The 18,048-nt window shown below is 40.2% G+C and overlaps 1 protein-coding gene across 1 annotated transcript in view; it reads right to left on the bottom strand.

Moving 5' to 3' along the window:
- The window catches only part of SRP19 (signal recognition particle 19kDa), a 6,258-nt gene extending 1,962 nt beyond the window's left edge, over window positions 1–4,296 (bottom strand). The window contains exons 1-4 of the mRNA XM_012659543.1: window positions 4,204–4,296; window positions 3,116–3,191; window positions 944–1,015; window positions 738–849 (exon numbers count right to left, since the gene is read on the bottom strand). Of these exons, the coding sequence (XP_012514997.1) occupies window positions 738–849; window positions 944–1,015; window positions 3,116–3,191; window positions 4,204–4,244 (301 nt within the window). The 5' untranslated portion in view covers window positions 4,245–4,296. The remainder of the gene's footprint in view (window positions 1–737; window positions 850–943; window positions 1,016–3,115; window positions 3,192–4,203) is intronic.
- Between the last annotated feature and the right edge of the window lie 13,752 nt (window positions 4,297–18,048).

The raw sequence follows: 18,048 nt of genomic DNA, 5'->3' as shown, positions 1-18,048 counted from the left end.
TAGAAATAAAAATTCAGAAAAATAAAGAACCTGTAAATAAACACGTATCTTCCCGACAGCCAGAACATTTTGTTATACTGATGATCAGTTTTATAGTATTGTTGTTTTTCATGAAATAAAACACAAGATGAAGCCACAGTCTTCTCTGACCATCACCAATCTCTACTCCCTACCCTCTGCTCATCATTAGGTAACTATTGTCTTAAGAGTGGGTGTTCCCTTTCAGTCCATTTCAAAAACATTTACATCAACAGATAATATTACATATACAGCTATCAATAAATAGTAATATTTGGTAAACTTACCTAAGTGGTACCACACTATGCATATCTCTTGCTTTTTTCACTCAATATTGCTTTTTAGATTAATGCTACAAATTACAATTAACAGACCTGAAGGGTCTCTAAGATCTGAAATGGCAAGTAATATCCAACCGCTGAATAATTTTATACTCTTAACTTGGGAGCAATGATGGATTTCCAGAGGTTCATAAAATGTTCACAAAAACAACCTTTTCTGAAAAACAATCAGTAGGTTTCATCACATTCTCAAAGAGGTCCTTAAACCTAAAAGAAATTAGAACTACTGTTTACCTCTCTCCATCGGCAGTAGTCCTTTTTCTAGATTAATCTGTAGAATACAATCTCTGATTTTTACCTTTCAGTTCTACAATTTTTTTTGTATTGTAGAGGAATAACCTATCCCCGAACCCTATTCATTCATTTAAAAAAGCTTACGTGACGGAAACTGTACAAGACAGAGGCTGCCATCTTCCTGTTTAAGCTGAACCCGGACTCTGCCTCTGTATTGGACATCACGATTCCATTCTCTAGAGTACATTTTATTTTTCTAATATAAATAAAACAAAAGAAACAGGCTTTAAGAAAGTTATTACATCAATGAGATGAGTATGTAAAATAATGAAGAAAGAATGACATCATACCTCAAGAAATACATTAAGTCCAACTGCTGAGCATACATCTTGAATCTCTGTAGCTGTAGGATTTTCAACAGCCTGAACAGTTAACAAAAACACGAAATAGCTAAGCTTTAAGTGGGTATCACTATAGTGTTGTGTATATTATTTTAAATACTATAATCAAAACACATCAAACTCCTACATTTTCTTTTTTACTAGGTACAGTTGTTTCAACTGTAACTTAAAAAATTCCCAGGAGTAACACTGATGCATACATATGTGTCTGTCTCTCCCTTCCAACAGAACACAAACTTCTGAGGCAGGTACTTTGTTCACCAGTGTATTCCCCAGCACCTAGCATGGTACTTTAAACATGGTAGGTGCTTAGTGAATATTGACTATTTTTTTTTTTTTTTTTGAGACAGAGTCTCACTTTGTTGCCCGGGCTCGAGTGAGTGTCGTGGCGTCAGCCTAGCTCACAGCAACCTCAAACTCCTGGGCTCAAGCAATCATTCTGCCTCAGCCTCTCGGGTAGTTGGGACTGCAGGCCATGTACCACCATGCCTGTCTAGTTTTTTCTATATATATATTTTTAGTTGTCCAGATCATTTCTTTCTATTTTTCAGTAGAGACGGGGTCTCACTCTTGCTCAGGCTGGTCTCGAACTCCTGACCTTGAGAGATCCACCCGCCTCGGCCTCCCAGAGTGCTAGGATTACAGGCGTGAGCCACTGCGCCCGGCCCGAATATTGACTATTTAAGCAATGACACATACAACTACTTTAGAAAACTGGCAGTATTTATTAAAGCCGAATATATGCATTCCCTATGTGCAATTCCACTCCTAGTTCCATTCAACAGAAATGCAAAAATACAAGCTCAAGAATGTTCATAGCAGCCCCAAACTAGAAACAACCCAATTATTCATCAAGAGTAGTAAGGACTGTAGTACAGTCACAAAATGCAACACTATAGGACAGTGGTTTTCAGCAGGGGAATTCCAACCCCTGCCTCCAAAAAGACATTTGGCAATGCTCGCAGACATTTTTGATTGTCAAAACTGGGGATGTGGAGGTGGAAGACTTGTGATCTAGTGCGTAGAGGCCAGGGATACTGCTGAACATCTTACAACGCACAGCACAGCCCCCTAAAACGAAGAGTTATCTGGCTCAAAATGTCAATGGTGTTGCTGTTGACAAACTTTGCTACAGAGCAATGAAAATTCAATACATTAAAAAATGTGGATAAATCTCACAAGCTTAAAGTTTGGTGAAAAAAGACACAAAAGTACAGAGTGCATAATTCCATTTATATAAATTCAAAAACAAGCAAAAGTAATCTTTAATGTCTGAAGTCAGGACAGTGGTTATCCTTGCATATGTGGAGGGACAGTGACTAGAAGGGGATATAAAGGAATCTTCCTGGATACTGGTAATGTTTTCTAATTAGGGTGCTGGCTACTCAGGTGTAGCATTTTGTGAAAATTTATCGCTTCAGACCAAGTTACCTTTAATCTGTCATTATATTACAAAATATAAATGACTCCTTAAAAACAGAATATGACATCAATTTTACAAATAAAAACCTTCTACAAAAGCCTTCGCTTGGCATTAGGCATTTTCCAAACTCAAGCCACCACACCAACTAAAAACTTGTGTTTTTCTATCCAAAGGATACAAGGAAGAAATCATATCTTTTAAAACTTTAACAGTCTACTTTTAAAAAGTATTAATTTTGAAGCAAATTTACCCCTTTCAAAAAAAAAAAAAAAGATAATGAAGATATAACTCAACAGGGCTGAACTTTCGGCAGGTCTTTTTCACATACTTTTAAAAAACTCCACTGCATTCTAAGCATTATATTGTACAATGTCATAATTTTAATTTCCTTTACTAAGGAGAAAATTGTCACGATTGGTTTAGGAAAAAAGTGTGAGCTCTACAGACCCCAGCCCCCAACACACACACACATTTCTTTACAAACACAGGCTCATTAAAAACAATTTTTAAAAATTCCTTCAGTTAGTTATAAATTAATGTCTTTCTGGTTTCACCAATACTAAGGAAAGCACCCAATTCTTGGCTGCTGTTCTCCTCAAGCCCTAAGCAAATGCAGTGAAGTATAGGAAGCCCTTGTGGCCCTAAAGGGACAACTTCCCCCAACCCCTCAAGGACTGAGGTGCCGGCCACCGGCTTACCTTACTGATGGGGATCCGCCTTCCTTCTGCGATGGTCTTCTTATTATTTAAATAGGCAGGATAGATACAAATAAACCTGCCACAGGAAAAGCACATCCAATATCACTAGAGCAGTATTTCCAAAAATTCATTCATTCAGTCCAACGTCATCACCATCGCCGGTGTACACCTATACTATTATTTGCTTAACAGTTTTTCTCTAAATTACAGCCCTTAACTTAAAAAGGAAACGTTATTATTCACTACCTTGAATGGAAAAAATAAGAGTTAAAACCTTAGATAAGACTGGAAAAAAAAAGACCAAACGATGTGGTAACTGTTACATTAGACACAGCTGTCACAAGTTCCTGAGAGGTGGGCCTCGCCCTCAAAAAAAAAAAAGTACGGTGCATGAGGTGTTAAAAACTTCAAAGAGGCCGGGCGCGGTGGCTCACGCCTGTAATCCTAGCTCTCTGGGAGGCCAAGGCGGGCGGATTGTTTGAGCTGAGGAGTTCGAGACTAGCCTGAGCAAGAGCGAGACCCCGTCTCTACTAAAATTAAAAAGAAATTAATTGGACAACTAAAAATATATAGAAAAAATTAGCCGGGCATGGTGGCGCATGCCTGTAGTCCCAGCTACTCGGGAGGCTGAGGCAGGAGGATCGCTTGAGCCCAGGAGTTTGAGGTTGCTGTGAGCTAGGCTGACGCCACGCACTCTAGCTCGGGCAACAGAGTGAGACTCTGTCTCAAAAAGAAAAAAAACAAAAAACTTTAAAGAACCCATATGAGCCTTTCTGAATGTAACAATTAAAAGAACACATTCCTCACTCAGATTCTGTTACTTAGTATCATGCCACGTAACACCCAGAGTCCTTCATCTCAGGCACAGGTAAACACTGACTACCTACGGTCGGAATTTCGGGGGACCTGCGAAGAGCCTACTCAGTGTTGCAGACTTCCCGGAGGAACGAGCAGCCCGGGGAAGCGCGAGGCGCGCAGCCGGCGGCCCAGGCCGAGCTCACGGCCGAGGCTTGGGGAAGGGCGGCGCAGCACCCGCGGCATCGCAGCAAGCCCCTTCCTTTCTCAGGACCCACCTCCCCAGGACCCACCTGTCCTGGTCGGCCGGGGACCGCGCGGCTGCGCAAGCCATCCTCACAGGTGTCCGCACAGCGCCAGCACAAAACTCCCAGCGAGAAAACCAACCGGAACTCGGCTCTGAGTTCCTGAGACAGCTTGTTCTTCCGGCGGAAGTCCTGCCCCACCAAAACGGCTCCGCCTCCCTAGTTTTTCACCGCCTGTTTGTTCCAGCACCTGTCGCTCGGCGTCAGGATCTCTAGTCTCTGACGTGGCGCGAAGACCTCTCCTCTCGCGAGAGGATCGTGGAAGCCGTGATTCCTTCCTTTCCCAAATCTCGCAACGTTATAAGCGCATGCGCCGTCATTAGACCGAGCTTAGTAGTTGAGGCTCTCTCCTAGTTACTGGCAGGCGAGTGTGGGTGGTGCTAGGTGTGCTCACTTGAGGGGCAGGGCTGTAATGAGGGAAATCTGTGTATTTCGGAGCGCAAGTACATGTTAGACCAGGCAAGGAAATGCTCTTTGTGTTTACTTTATATGTGCTCCTGGGCCCGACAGATTGCTCTCAACTTGGCAAAAGGGGATTATTATAGTGGTGAAACTAGCAAAATTACTGACAGTGTTTCAGTGTACTGTATTAATGTTAGAAACTTGACTAGTCAGTCACCTTTTAGACTTCAGAGGGACACCTTCTACCCTAAAATTCACTATAGGCCTACTTTGTTTTATTGCACTGTGCAGATACTGCATTTTTACAAATTGAAGGTTATTGGCAACCCTGGGGTCAATAATCACCATTTTTCAACAGCATGCACTAACCTTGTGTCTTCGTGTCACATTTTGGTAATTCTTGAAATATTTCAGACTTTTTCATTGTTACGTCTTACGGTGATCAGTGATCTTTGTTGATACTATTGAAATAGTTTTGGGGCACCACTGAGACAGGGAACTGACAGGTACTGCTTTGGGCGTTGCTGCAGCATTGTCTAGTGGAGTCCAGAATTCTCAAAACAAAATTTCAAATTATCCAGATCAAAACAGGATGGAGGCATGGCAAGTTCCAACCAGTTAGAACCAAGACGGTGAAACACCGCCCTCCGTGAATATTCTTCCCCTTGTTTAGCCTATAATTAAGCCGTTGCTTAAATAGAAAGGCCACAGAAACTAGGGGGCTGGTTTTCTTTTCTTTCTTGTGAAGTCAAAGACCCTCTTGGATCTCAAAAGGCTCCCAGTATTGGGAATCACTTTCCTGTGGCTCCATGAACCGCTTCCCTATAAAACCGGAGACTTATTCAATTAATGTTGTATGTGTTCTGACTCCTCCACCAACTGGCCATTTTCCCCCCACCACAATCTTGAGTCTTCCTATTCCCTGAGATGCAACAATATTGAAATTAGGTCAATTAAAACCCTGTAGTCGCCTCTAAGTGTTCAAGTGAAAAGTCATGCGTCCCTCACTTTAAAAATCAAAAGCTAGAGGCCGGGTGCGGTGGCTCACGCCTGTAATCCTAGCTCTCTGGGAGGCCGAGGCAGGCGGATTGTTTGAGCTCAGGAGTTCGAAACCAGCCTGAGCAAGAGCGAGACCCCGTCTCTACTAAAAATAGAAAGAAATTAATTGGACAGCTAAAAATATATATAAAAAAAATTAGCCGGGCGTGGTGGCACATGCCTGTAGTTCCAGCTACCTGGGAGGCTGAGGCAGTAGAATTGCTTGAGCCCAGGAGTTCGAGGTTGCTGTGAGCTAGGCTGATGCCACAGCACTCTAGCCCGGGCAACAGAGTGAGACTCTGTCTCAAAAAAAAAAAAAAAAAAAATCAAAAGCTAGAAATGATTAAGTTTAGTAACGAAGGCACATGTAAGCTGAGACAGGCTGAAAGGTAGGCCTCACACAACAAACAGCCAAGTTGTGAGTGCAGTGGAAAAGTTCTTGAAGGAGATTAAAAGGAAATTACTACAATAAACACAAAAATGATGAGATTGCTGATATGGAGAAAGTTTTAGTGATGTGGAAAGAAGATCAAACTAGCCACAATATTCCCTTAAGCCAAAACCTAATCCAGAGCAAGGCCCTAACGCTCTTCAATTCTATGAAGGCTGAGAGAGGTGAGGAAGGTGCACAAGGAAAGTTTGAAGCTGGCAGCGGTTGATACATGAAGCTTAAGGAAAGAAGCCATCTCCATAACATAAAAGTGCAAGGTGAAGCAGCAAGTGCTGATGGAGAAGCTACAGCACATTATCCAGAAGATCTCGCTAAGATCATTGATGAAGGTGGCTACCCTAAACAACAGATTTTCCATGTAGACAAAACAGCCTTCTATTGGAAAAAGATGCCATCTAGGACTTTCTTGGCTAGAGATGCCTGGCTTCAAAGCTTCAAAGGACAGGCTGACCATTTTTTTTTTTCTTTTTTAGAAACCCAACTGAGAAAGGCTGACAATCTTGTTAGGAGCTATTGCAGCTAGTGGCTTTAAGTTGAAGCTAATGCTCACTGACCATTTTGAAAATCCTAGGACCTTTAAGAATTATGCTAAATCGGGCCGGGCGCGGTGGCTCATGCCTGTAATCGGGAGGCCAAGGCGGGCGGATCATTTGAGCTCAGGAGTTTGAGACCAGTCTGAGCAAGAGTGAGACCCCGTCTCTACTAAAAAAATAGAAAGAAATTAGCTAGATAACTAAAAATATATATATATATATAAAAATTAGCCGGGCATGGTGGCACATGCCTGTAGTCCCAGCTACTCGGGAGGCTGAGGCAGAAGGATTGTTTGAGCCCAGAAGTTTGAGGTTGCTGTGAGCTAGGCTGACGCCATGGCACTCACTCTAGCCAGGGCAACAAAAAAAAAAAAAAAAAAAAAAAGAATTATGCTAAATCAATTTTGACTGCGTTCTATAAATGGAACAAAAAAGCTTGGATGACAGCATATCTGTTTATAGCATTGTTTACTGAATATTTTAAGCCCACTGTTGTGACCTACTGCTGAGGAAAAAAGATCCTTTTGAAAATATTACTGTTCATTGACAATGGACATAGACACCCAAGATCTCTGTTTTCTTCTTCTTCTTTTTTTTTTTTTTGAGACAGACTCTTGCTCTGTCACCCAGGGTAGAGTGCTGTGGCATCAGCCTAGCTCACAGCAACCTCAAACTCTTGGCTCAAGCGATCCTCCTGCCTCAGCCTCCCAAGTAGCTGGGACTACAGGCACATGCCACCACTCCCAGATAACTTTTTCTGTTTTTAGTAGAGATGGGTCTCGCTCTTGCTCAGGCTGGTCTTGAACTCCTGACCTCAAGTGATCCTCCTGCCTCGGCCTCCCAGAGTGCTAGGATTACAGGTGTGAGCCAGCATGTCTGACTGACACCCAAGATCTCTGATGGAGATGTACAAGGAGATAAATATGGTTTCATGCCTGCTAACATGTCACCCATTATGTAGCCCTTTGATCAAAGAGTAATTTCAACTTTCAAGTCTTACAACTTAAATACATTTTGTGAGAATGTAGCAGCCATAGATAGTAATTCCTCTGATGGATATAGGCAAAGTAAATCGAAAAACTTCTGGACAGGATTCACCCATTCTAGATGCCATTAAGAACATCCATGATTCATGGGAGGAGGTCAAAATATCAACATTAACAAGCATTGGGAAGAAGTTTATACCAATCCCCATGGATGATTTTGAGGGGTTTAAGACTTCAGGAAGAAGTAACCACAGATGTGGTGAAAATAACAAGGGAACTACAAAGAGAAGTGGAGGCTGAAGACATGAATGAATTGCTGTAATCTCATCATAAAATTTTAGCAGATTTCCAATCATGAGCATCTGGAGATTTAAAAAAAAAAATTTTAACAGATGAGGAGTTACTTCTTATGAATGAGCAAAGAAAGTGGTTTCTTGAGATGGAAACTACTCCTGATGAAGATACATGGGACATTGTTGAAATGACAACAAAGCCTTTCATATATTATATAAACTTAGTTGATAAAGCAATGACAGGGTTTAAGAAGATTAACTGTAACTTTGAAAGAAGTTCTACTGTGAGTAAAATGCTACTAAACAGCATCACATGCTACAGAGAAATCCTTCATGACAGGAGGAATCAATTAATGTTGAAAAATTCAGTGCTGTCTCATTTGAAGAAATTGCCACAGCCACTCCAATCTTCAGCAACCACCACCCTGATCAGTCAGCAGCCATTAACATTGATGCAAGACCCTCCACCAGCATAAAGATTACAACTTGCTGAAAGTTCAGATGATTGTTGGCATTTTTTGGCAATAAAATACCTTAAAATTAAGGCATATACATTATTTTGGGGGACATAATGCTATTGCACACTTAATGGACTGCAAGATAATGTAAACATAGCTTTTATATGCACTGAGAAACCAAAATATTGTGTGAGTCACTTTATTTTGGTGGTCTGGAGCCAAACCCACAATATGTCTGGGTATGCCTGTATATTTTTGCATGGCTTAGGTTGATCGTAAAGTGCTATTTCAGCATCTCTGTCCAGCTAAACACAGTTTCATTCCTATTTTAACAGCAGCTGTTTATTCCACACCTACAAAGGCATTTTTCAGAAAACCAGGCAAGGATATATGAAAAAGTGGAAAATGAACATGGTAATTTGAGGCTTAATACATGCAGTAGATGACTTACCATTGAGTTGTTTTCACAGAGCCATATAAGTAATTGGAGAAAAAAGGCCAATATTAAAATTGGTGGTTATATTTCCTGGTTCATATACACTGAGAAAATTAATGGTGGAGCTAATATCTTTGAGTGTTGCTCAATGCCAGATCCATGCTCCTATTAAATTCTATTGCTGGCCAGGCACGGTGGTTCACACCTGTAATCCTAGCACTCTGGGCAGCTGAGAAGGGAGGAGCACATGAGGTCAGGGGTTTGAGACCAGCCCCAGCAAGAGCGAGACCCTCTCTCTACTAAAAAATAGAAAAAAACTAGGCGGCCGTGGTGGTGCTCACCTGTAGTCCCAGCTACTCAGGAGGCTGAGGCAGGAGGATTGCTTGAGCCCAAGAGTTTGAGGTTGCTGTGAGCTAGGCTGATGCCACAGCACTCTAACCTGGGTGACAGAGCGAGACTGTCTTAAAAAAAAGAAAAACTATTGCTGAAATATTGTACAAGTACAGAGAGAGAGAGAGAGAGAGAGAGAGAGAGAGAGAAGGAGATGGGGGAGAGATAGAACATATACACAATATTGTTACCATGCTGATGCTGAAAGAAACAATAACCAAATACAAAGTTTTCAAATGCTTATGCTTGTGGAAAGGCAGGTTGAATTAAAGCAGGACATGGAAAATTGTGGAGATGATGAAAGGGCTTTAGAGATTGATGGCACTTGTTTTCAAATTTCGTTTTTATAAAACTGTCCTCCTTTTCTTCATACAATTATGCCACTAAATTCAACTTATCCATCTCGGTCAAGGCTACTGGCCCGAGGTGGGGTTCGCAGTTGTGGAAAGAGGCGGATAAAGATGTGCAAGAGAAAGTTTCCTAAGATAGTCAGGTAGGAATTGAGAGAATATTCTGGGAGGATGGTGGAGTAGGAAGGACCAGGAATCTGTCTCCCCACCAGGACAATGATTGTACTAGCAGCATCTGTCTGTTGTAACTATTTTGAAACTCTGGAGTCTATTAAAGGCTTGCAACTTCCAGGGGAAGGCTTGTACAGTAAATTGCAATTATTTTTGTTCAGTTTCAGCTCTTAATACAGTAGCAGTTACCCATTCCTACCCCCAGTCCCGTGGCAGGCAGCTATGTAAGCATTACAAGAGCAGCTTGCACGCAGCTTATGGGACCCAGTGCACAGGCAAAAAAATGCACCTTGTCTTCCAATTATTGGGCATCTGTACTCTGGTCAGATTGCTGCTTTTGATTATAGAGGTGCAGACAAACAGGCAGGTGGCCATTGTTGTACCTCCCTCCACTGTTTCAAGTATCTTTGCCTCAAGCTGAAGTGATTTCCAAGGGATTTAAAGGGACAGTGCCCCTCCCTCCTTCATTTGTCTCTCTTTTTCTTGTAGGAGGCATAAATTAAAGTATAGGACATCCAAAACCAACTGCATATATGGGGAAAATTAGAAAGTAACTATGCATGCCTAGGAAAAGGCTAGGATCAGAAAAGACCTGAGAAGACCTTAAGTTTATACCTCAGATTGAACCTGGGCACAGAGACAGCCTACAACAATTAAACAAACAAACAAAAGCAATAACAAAACCCAACAAACCCTGGGAAAGAGGAGAATCTGATTCCCAGAGTTACCACATTATTAGATTCAAATGTCCAGTTTTCAACACAAAATCACAAGGCATATACAAAGAAACAGGAAAGTATAGCCCATTTGGAGGAAAAAAAATATCAAAATATCAACAGAAATTGTCCCTAAAAAAGATGTGATGGCAGATCTATTATACAAAGACTTTAAAACAACTGTCTTAAGGATGCTCAAAGAACTAAAGGAAGATATGGAGAAAGTCAAGGAAACAATGTATGAACAAAATGGAAATATCAATACAGAGACAAAAAAACCTGAAAAGAAAGCAAAAAGAAATTCTAGAGGTGAAAAATATAATAACTGAAATGACAAATTCACTAGAGGTATTCGAAGGCAGATTTGAGCAGACAGAAAAAGAATCAGCGAACTTGAAGATAGCACAGTGGAAATTCCTGAGTCTGAGAAAGAAAAAAAAATAAGAAGAAAAACAAAGCCTCAGGGACCTGTTGGAACACTATTGAGGGGACCAACATACATGTTGTGGGAGTCTCAGAAGGAGAAGAGAGAAATAGTTAGCAAGAATATTTGAACATATAATGGCTGAAAATTTCCAAATTTCAAGAAAGACACAAACATCAAAGAAGCTCAATGAACTCCAAGTAAGACAAACTGAAAGAGACCCCATATTTAAGATACATTATAATCAAAATTTCAATGAAATCTTGCTCGAGTTGCTCACAAGTCTGAGGGTGAGACTGATAAGCATATACCCACAGCAGGGCCATCCCAGCATGGGCTTAAGTTGAGTCCATCAGGAAATTCAGGCACACCTGGACATATTTTGTTAGCTAATGGGATTGGCTGCCTGTTTCACCTGTCTATTGCTGTGTAACAAAGAACTAAAACTTCATACTTTAAAGCAACAATAATACTTTATTTGCTTAGATAACTGCAGTTTGGGTAGAGTAGATAGACAGGAACAGCTTATCTCTGTTCTTTGTGGCATCTGCTGGAGCTGGAAAGTCCAAAATGACTTTACTCCTATGTTTGCCTCTGCCTCAGCTAGGATGGCTGGAACAGCTGAAGGTTGGCTAGGCATCTCCATATGGCTAGGTTGGGCTTTGACAAAGACTCTCATTGACCAAACTTTAGACAGGCTCCCTTGAGCCCTCTTCTCAACTAGGTTATTTTTTTTTTGAGACAGAGTCTCGTTCTGTTGCCCTGGCTAGAGCGCCGTGGCGTCAGCCTAGCTCACAGCAACCTCAAACTCCTGGGCTTAAGCAATCCTTCTGCCTCAGCCTCCCGAGTAGCTGGGACTACAGGCACGCGCCACCATGCCCAGCTAATTCTTTCTCTATATATTTTTAGTTGTCCAGCTAATTTCTGTCTATTTTTAGTAGAGATGGGTTCTCACTCTTGTTCAGGCTGGTCTCAAACTCCTGACCTTGAGGGATCCTCCCGCACTCTGCCTCCCAGAGTGCTAGGATTACAGGCGTGAGCCACCGCGCCAGCCTCAACTAGGTTTTGACTTCTGCCCCAGCCCTTTCTTTCATCTGCCTAACCTAGCCCAGTTTTAGTAAGAATCTGGCTAAGTTTAGTGAGAGTTCCCCTGCCCTGGATATCTGATCAAATTCCTCATCCCCTACTTTTGATGTATAAACCCTTGGCTTGTAGCAAGAATTCTATTAAGTCAGGTTAGTAAAAATCTTTCTATCCTTAATATCTCCTCCAAATAATTTTCCATCCACTTTTGGCTATAAATCCCTACCTGTCTTTGCTGCATTTGGAGTTGAGCTCAATCTCTCTCCCCTGTTACAACAGCCCTATTGCAATAGTCTTGAATAAAGTCTTTCTTACCATTTTAAGAAGTTTCCTGCAGAATGCAAAGTAGAATGTGCTAGGCTTTTTTAATACTTGGTCTTGGAAGTCCCAGAATGTCATTTCCTCCACATTCTACTGGTCAAAGCAGTCACAGGACAGCTCAAAGGAGGGACAATACACTTGAATTGCAAAAAAACACGTAAGATGGGAGATATTGTACCATTTTTGGAAATATGATCTCCCATTCTGTGAGAAGCCAATGTGTACAGAACACTGAGAATTTACCTTGGGATAACCAAGAGTTAGGTAGAAGGGCTTGACCTAATGACAGAACTTTCATTCTCAGGGGGGAAATTAGAGCACAACATGCATTTGTCACTAAGACTTGTCTATGTTCCACATCCAGCCCCTGCCATATCTATAATTTGAAGTAGGTGAATAGACTGTAAGTAGAATTTGTTTGAATGAAATTGTTTTAAATAATAATCCTTTAAGGCATTTGAACACAAGCTATACTGCTTTGGTACGCTTACGGGAAAATGTTAATATTACAATGGAGGACAGGTGTTCTTCCCACCTCTAGAGGAACACAGTACAACTTCTGGACATCACGCACTCCTGACAGTACAGTCCCCATGTGGGCACCACCGAGATGCTGGCTGGTATCTCATGGGAAGGGCCATTTTGATGGTATGGTTGATTTGAACTCAGCATCCAGTTCATACTCTTTTATTATGGCTTGATTTTTGATGCTGCAAAGTGAGAGAAAGGAAGTGATGAAGGAGCCCCAATAATGAAAGAGATAACATGAACATTGCTGAGCTGAAGACTCAAGATTGAAAAGATTCAGTACTAAAAGACAGGATTGTGGGAAAAAAAGACAAACAGCTAGACATATGCTAGTAGAATTTCATTATTACCAGGATAAAGGTAAAACCCTATAAATACCCAAATAGGAAATAAAAGTTTTCTATAATGGAAGAAACCCAGACTGATATTTGAACTTCTTAGCAATAGGAAATACTAGGAGCTGAGAGTTCTGAGGAAAGAGAATTGTGACCAAAATTGTGACCCAAATTATCCTTTGTCTGAGGTCAAAAGAAAACAATTTTAAAACAGGCATGGATATAGAAAGTACTGTACATCTCCAATTTAGCTTTTCTGGAAAAATAACAACCATTTGAAGATACACTCCAGCCAAGCCAAATTAAATTAACATAAAGAACTGAAGAAAATCAAAGCCATGTGATATAGAGGAAATAGTGCTGAATATTGAAATCTAATTTATACTAACATTTAAATAATTATTGATAATATTATGGTGAAGCTAATTGTAATTGTTAAGAAAGATTGTGAAAATTAAAAACAAGTGAATACATTTATACTGGGGCAGAGAGTTTGCAAAGAACCTAGGATTTCAACTGAAATGGTATACATTTCAGCTTCTGCAATCATTTCAGCCGCCGCATCACCAGGTTTTCATGCCACCCCACACAGGACCTTGACTTTTCAATATTTTGCTGCCTTCTCTCCTCCTCAGCCCCCCATTCCTAAACTACCCCAAGAATTCCAAATTCTTGCCTCTTTTTACTAAACGTACCCTATTTTCGCTAACTCTCTAACTCTCCAGGCTTATCTTTACAGACTCCAAACCCATCAAGGTCCTCAGCTAATGACCTTCTGAGAACATTCCTTTCACAGGACCCACCCTTTTAAAAGGAAGTTGTGGTTTTAAATAATAATGTCTCCTTTTGTTTTGTACAAATTCAACTGTCAAACACTGAGAGTCTCACTGGTACCATGGTTTTTGTCAATTTTTTTTTTTTATATTTGACGCTTGAAGAAAGCTTCATAACTGATACTCATTTTGTTGTCATCATATTTGATGCCTTTTATCCAAAATTATAGTGACACAGTTTGCCATGACTGCTTCTTTTGCAATTAACTGTGCAAGTGTGTTTGTACTTTTAGTTTTATCCATTCCGGATGATTTCAGCTGTCTTTTGTTAGTGGCATATAGCTGAAGGATTTTATTTTATCCAGTCTAACAGTGGTTATTTTATGATGTTTAATACATTTATTTGTTATTATTCCACCATTTCATGCCTCACTGTTGCTAATTTTTCCCTCTCCCATTTCCTTTTGTTCTTTGATATCTTGTTCAAGTATTCCTAGTTGTTATTGCTTAGCTAGTGATTTGGATGGGAAATTTTACTTCTTTAAAACATTGGGGTTATCACTAAATTGGAAAAATTGAATTTGTATTTTTCAAAGTTAAAAGTAAAATAGTATCTGTTGACACTGCCTGCATAAGATTCAAAATAGCATGCTTTTACCTCTTCTCTCCCTCCTAACCCTTGCTTCTCAGTTTGGGTTAGAATAATCTTGAATTTAAGATTATTTAAATTATTAAGCATTTCATCATCTCTGTTTTATTTGGACATTTCACATTGAGATTATCAGGTTAACCACAATTATTTACATATTTATTCAAGTTTAGGTTTTATTGCTTACTATCTTTCCATTTATTTTCACTGCTGGGGCAGCTGGTTTCTGGTTGCCCAAGGCTTTTGCAAGATTCCTCATAGATTCAGGGAATTCATGTTTTATGAATCCAGCCGCCTTAATGGAGAAACCAAAGACAATGAGCTTCCCCCGACTCCACAGGCATGCGTAGCCCATCCTCTGCCAGTCACGTCCCCACAAGCAGTGAGCAGTGTGAGGACACAAACGCTACATGGAATCTTATTTCACCGCAATGGTGTCAGAGGGTTCCAGCATTTAGGGGCAGCGGCTGGGTCTTTACTAAGCAGTCTCACAGTATGGTTTGGATAATGTTTCCACTGTGTAGTTTCCAAGACCAATTTTCTAGCTCATATAGATCCTATGAGAAACCTGATATTTTTAAAACAAACATCTTGTCATTTAGAGGTCTTGTTTTTAAAAAGTACAATAAGAATCCCAATAGGTTGATAAATGAAATGTTAGTTGGGCTGTTTTCAGAATTCTTAGGTAACATTTCTATTCCCTTCCAAATGCTGCATGTATTGTTCCATTGTTTTGTGGTGGTGTTTTTTCTTATTTGGCATTTAGTATTGAGGAGAAATCTGACACCAACATAATTTTTTTGGAGGCAACCTATTTCTGTCTTCCCACTAATGTTTTTAGAAAGTTTCCTCTATCTTTGAAAGTATTATAAAAACGTTACTAACAAGTGTCTAAATGTGATTTTCTGTTAGCTTCAAGTTACTTCAGGAACAAAGTGGGATTACAAGTTCACAAATGTCTCCAAATCAGGAAAGTAGAATGAGGTTTCAGAAATGGCAGGGACTGAGGTGACTCCAGGAGCCAGTGACTCGTCTCACTGCTGTCTCCTGTATGTTTCCTTCTCTTCTTTCTCCACTGGCTGGCTTTCTCTTAGTTTAAGCTTCACGATGCCAATCATAGTAATCTCAGCCTTAACTCTGCGTGACCTTTCAGTTCCAGCATTGAATCAGCAGCCAGAAATTTCCTTTGTGACTCTTATTTCAAATTGATTGGCCTACTCGTTTTTTTTCCAGGCAAGGCTATACAAGTCTTTGGTCACTGACCAGCTGATGATGAATTTCCCCGAGGTCAGGCATCCATCTCTGGTGCAAACAGCCAAAGTCAGGGAGAAAGATTGAGTACCTGGTTCTGTGACCAATCAGTGAGGCTCAGTGTCTGGATTTCAAAAGGTGGCGTAGGAAGAGCGGGTGATGTTTGGCATTTCTTTCACTAATGGCATATTTTGCTTTTTTTTTTTTTTTTTTTTTTTTTACTAATGTTGCTTTGTATTTAATGGTCACCTTCACTGGTATACATTATGTTGAGTATTTTTAATAAAAAAGTAACAATCACATAACTTCAAGAAAATAAGTGAATAGTCACAAATGTAGAGAATTATCCTGAAGATCAGAGGAAAGAAAGTATATTTAGCACCAAGAACAATATTATACATATAGAACATACAGGCTGAGAGACGCATCAATGGCCTAACAAAAAGCAGAATATACTTACACAGACCACAGAGTTGTAAGAATGGCAGAATGACCTGGGGTTTACAGGAGCCACAGTCCACAGGTTTCAACATTACAGAATAGTTTTTAAAGACAGCATAATATGAGGCAAATAGGCTTATTAGAAATTAAAAAAAATGTATACACTTTATTTCAGCCACTGGATCAGCCACTGGACTTTTGAAAAATCTTTTTTTTAGTAAATTTTAATGATTTAGCTACTCAAATCTTTCTTCGGCTGTGGGCAATTTACTTTCTGCATTTCTGGTACTCTGTTGTTTTCCTATCTTAGATTCAAAGAAACCCTGCGGTAACATGAATTCAGATACTGTGAAGCTGGCTCCCATCCTCTGCAACAGACTCACCCCTTCACTTCATTAACTTTGCAGTAACATGATCTATATTTTATATAATCAAGAAAATTTAGACTGTACTTACAGTGCTATTTGATCCTTACGGGGCTTGAGTCTTTTATTTCATTACTTCCCTTTCATTAACTTCCCTTTTAGTGCCTTGGCAATTTGCTAAGTGTATCCTCAAACATCGATCTGATTTGCTATTGGAGACATTTTCCTTTCTTCTGAAATCAATCTTCCACTGTCTAATCTTACCGCAAATCCAAATTGGATATTTGCTGAAGTTACTGCCGTTTACAGTAACTGTTTCAAAGAGAACACTAACTGATCCTTCAGTCTTTAGAATTACTTGGCCATTCGTCTGGTGGTTTGCCTGCTACTGGGAGTTAAGACGGGCTGTACCAGATTGAACGGCTCAATATTCAAGTCTTTCCCGCCTACAGGAAGGAGTTTGTTGGTGTACTTTGTGAGATTAAAGGTCCAGTTGTTGCGATTCAGAGCTGAAAGCAATCACTCAAGGAGTTTCATCGTCATAACTTAGGGCAGTAATTCTCAAAAATGTGTGGTCCCCAGACCAGTAGCATTAGCCTCACCTTCAAACTCGTTAGAAATGCAAATTCTTGGGCCCTACTGCAAACCTACAGAATCAGCAACTGTCGGGTTATGGCCCAGCTAGGTTTTAATAAGCACTTCTGGTGATCCAAATGAGCTCGTTTGAAAACCACTGCCTCAGGAGTTGTTTCCTCAGCACAAAGCTAGATAGGGCACTCTCCCTTGCCCTCTTCCTCTCTTAACAGGCATCACAGCTCTTAACTAATCCTCCCCCTGCTATCAATTATGGCTGCACCCTATGAACCTAAAAACAGAATTGAAATTTGCCCCTTACCCTATTTCAGAATCATTATCTCTAACTAGAGAGTCTCATCCAGCAACCTTTTCCTCAAAGGGGAGTGGGCTGATTGGCCCTGCTCCCTGTAGTGTTGCCTACAGGAATTCCAGAGTTTTCTGGCCTGGCACCTAGAAGGAACTTGTTCATTTCCAGCATTGATAATGTTTTCTTCCTTATTTGAATGAAAAGGCAATTTTATTCTAATTAACATCCCAACTCTTTCCATAAAAATACAGTGGTTTATAAAAACTAGCATGCAGTAATTCAGAAAAATAGAAAATCGGAACTAAAAGGAAACAACTATGACCTATATGCATGTATCCCTGTTGTGCAATATAAGCACAGTATTATTCTTAAACAATTTCTTTCAGATAAAATTTGACAACAATTTAAATGTAGATATATTCCAAAGATAGTAAACTGAGGTGTTCACAAAGTGATGCAGTGGAAAGAGTATGGGCATTTGAGTCAAATGCCTTAGTTCGAATCACAGCACTTTATTTACTGGTATTTTACCTTAAAAAAAATCCTTATTACCTGT

This window comes from Propithecus coquereli, unplaced genomic scaffold (genome assembly GCF_000956105.1).
Source record: "Propithecus coquereli isolate 6110/MARCELLA unplaced genomic scaffold, Pcoq_1.0 Scaffold62, whole genome shotgun sequence".
Taxonomy (NCBI): Eukaryota; Metazoa; Chordata; class Mammalia; order Primates; family Indriidae; genus Propithecus; species Propithecus coquereli.
This window is presented reverse-complemented; position numbering and strand designations above follow the sequence as displayed.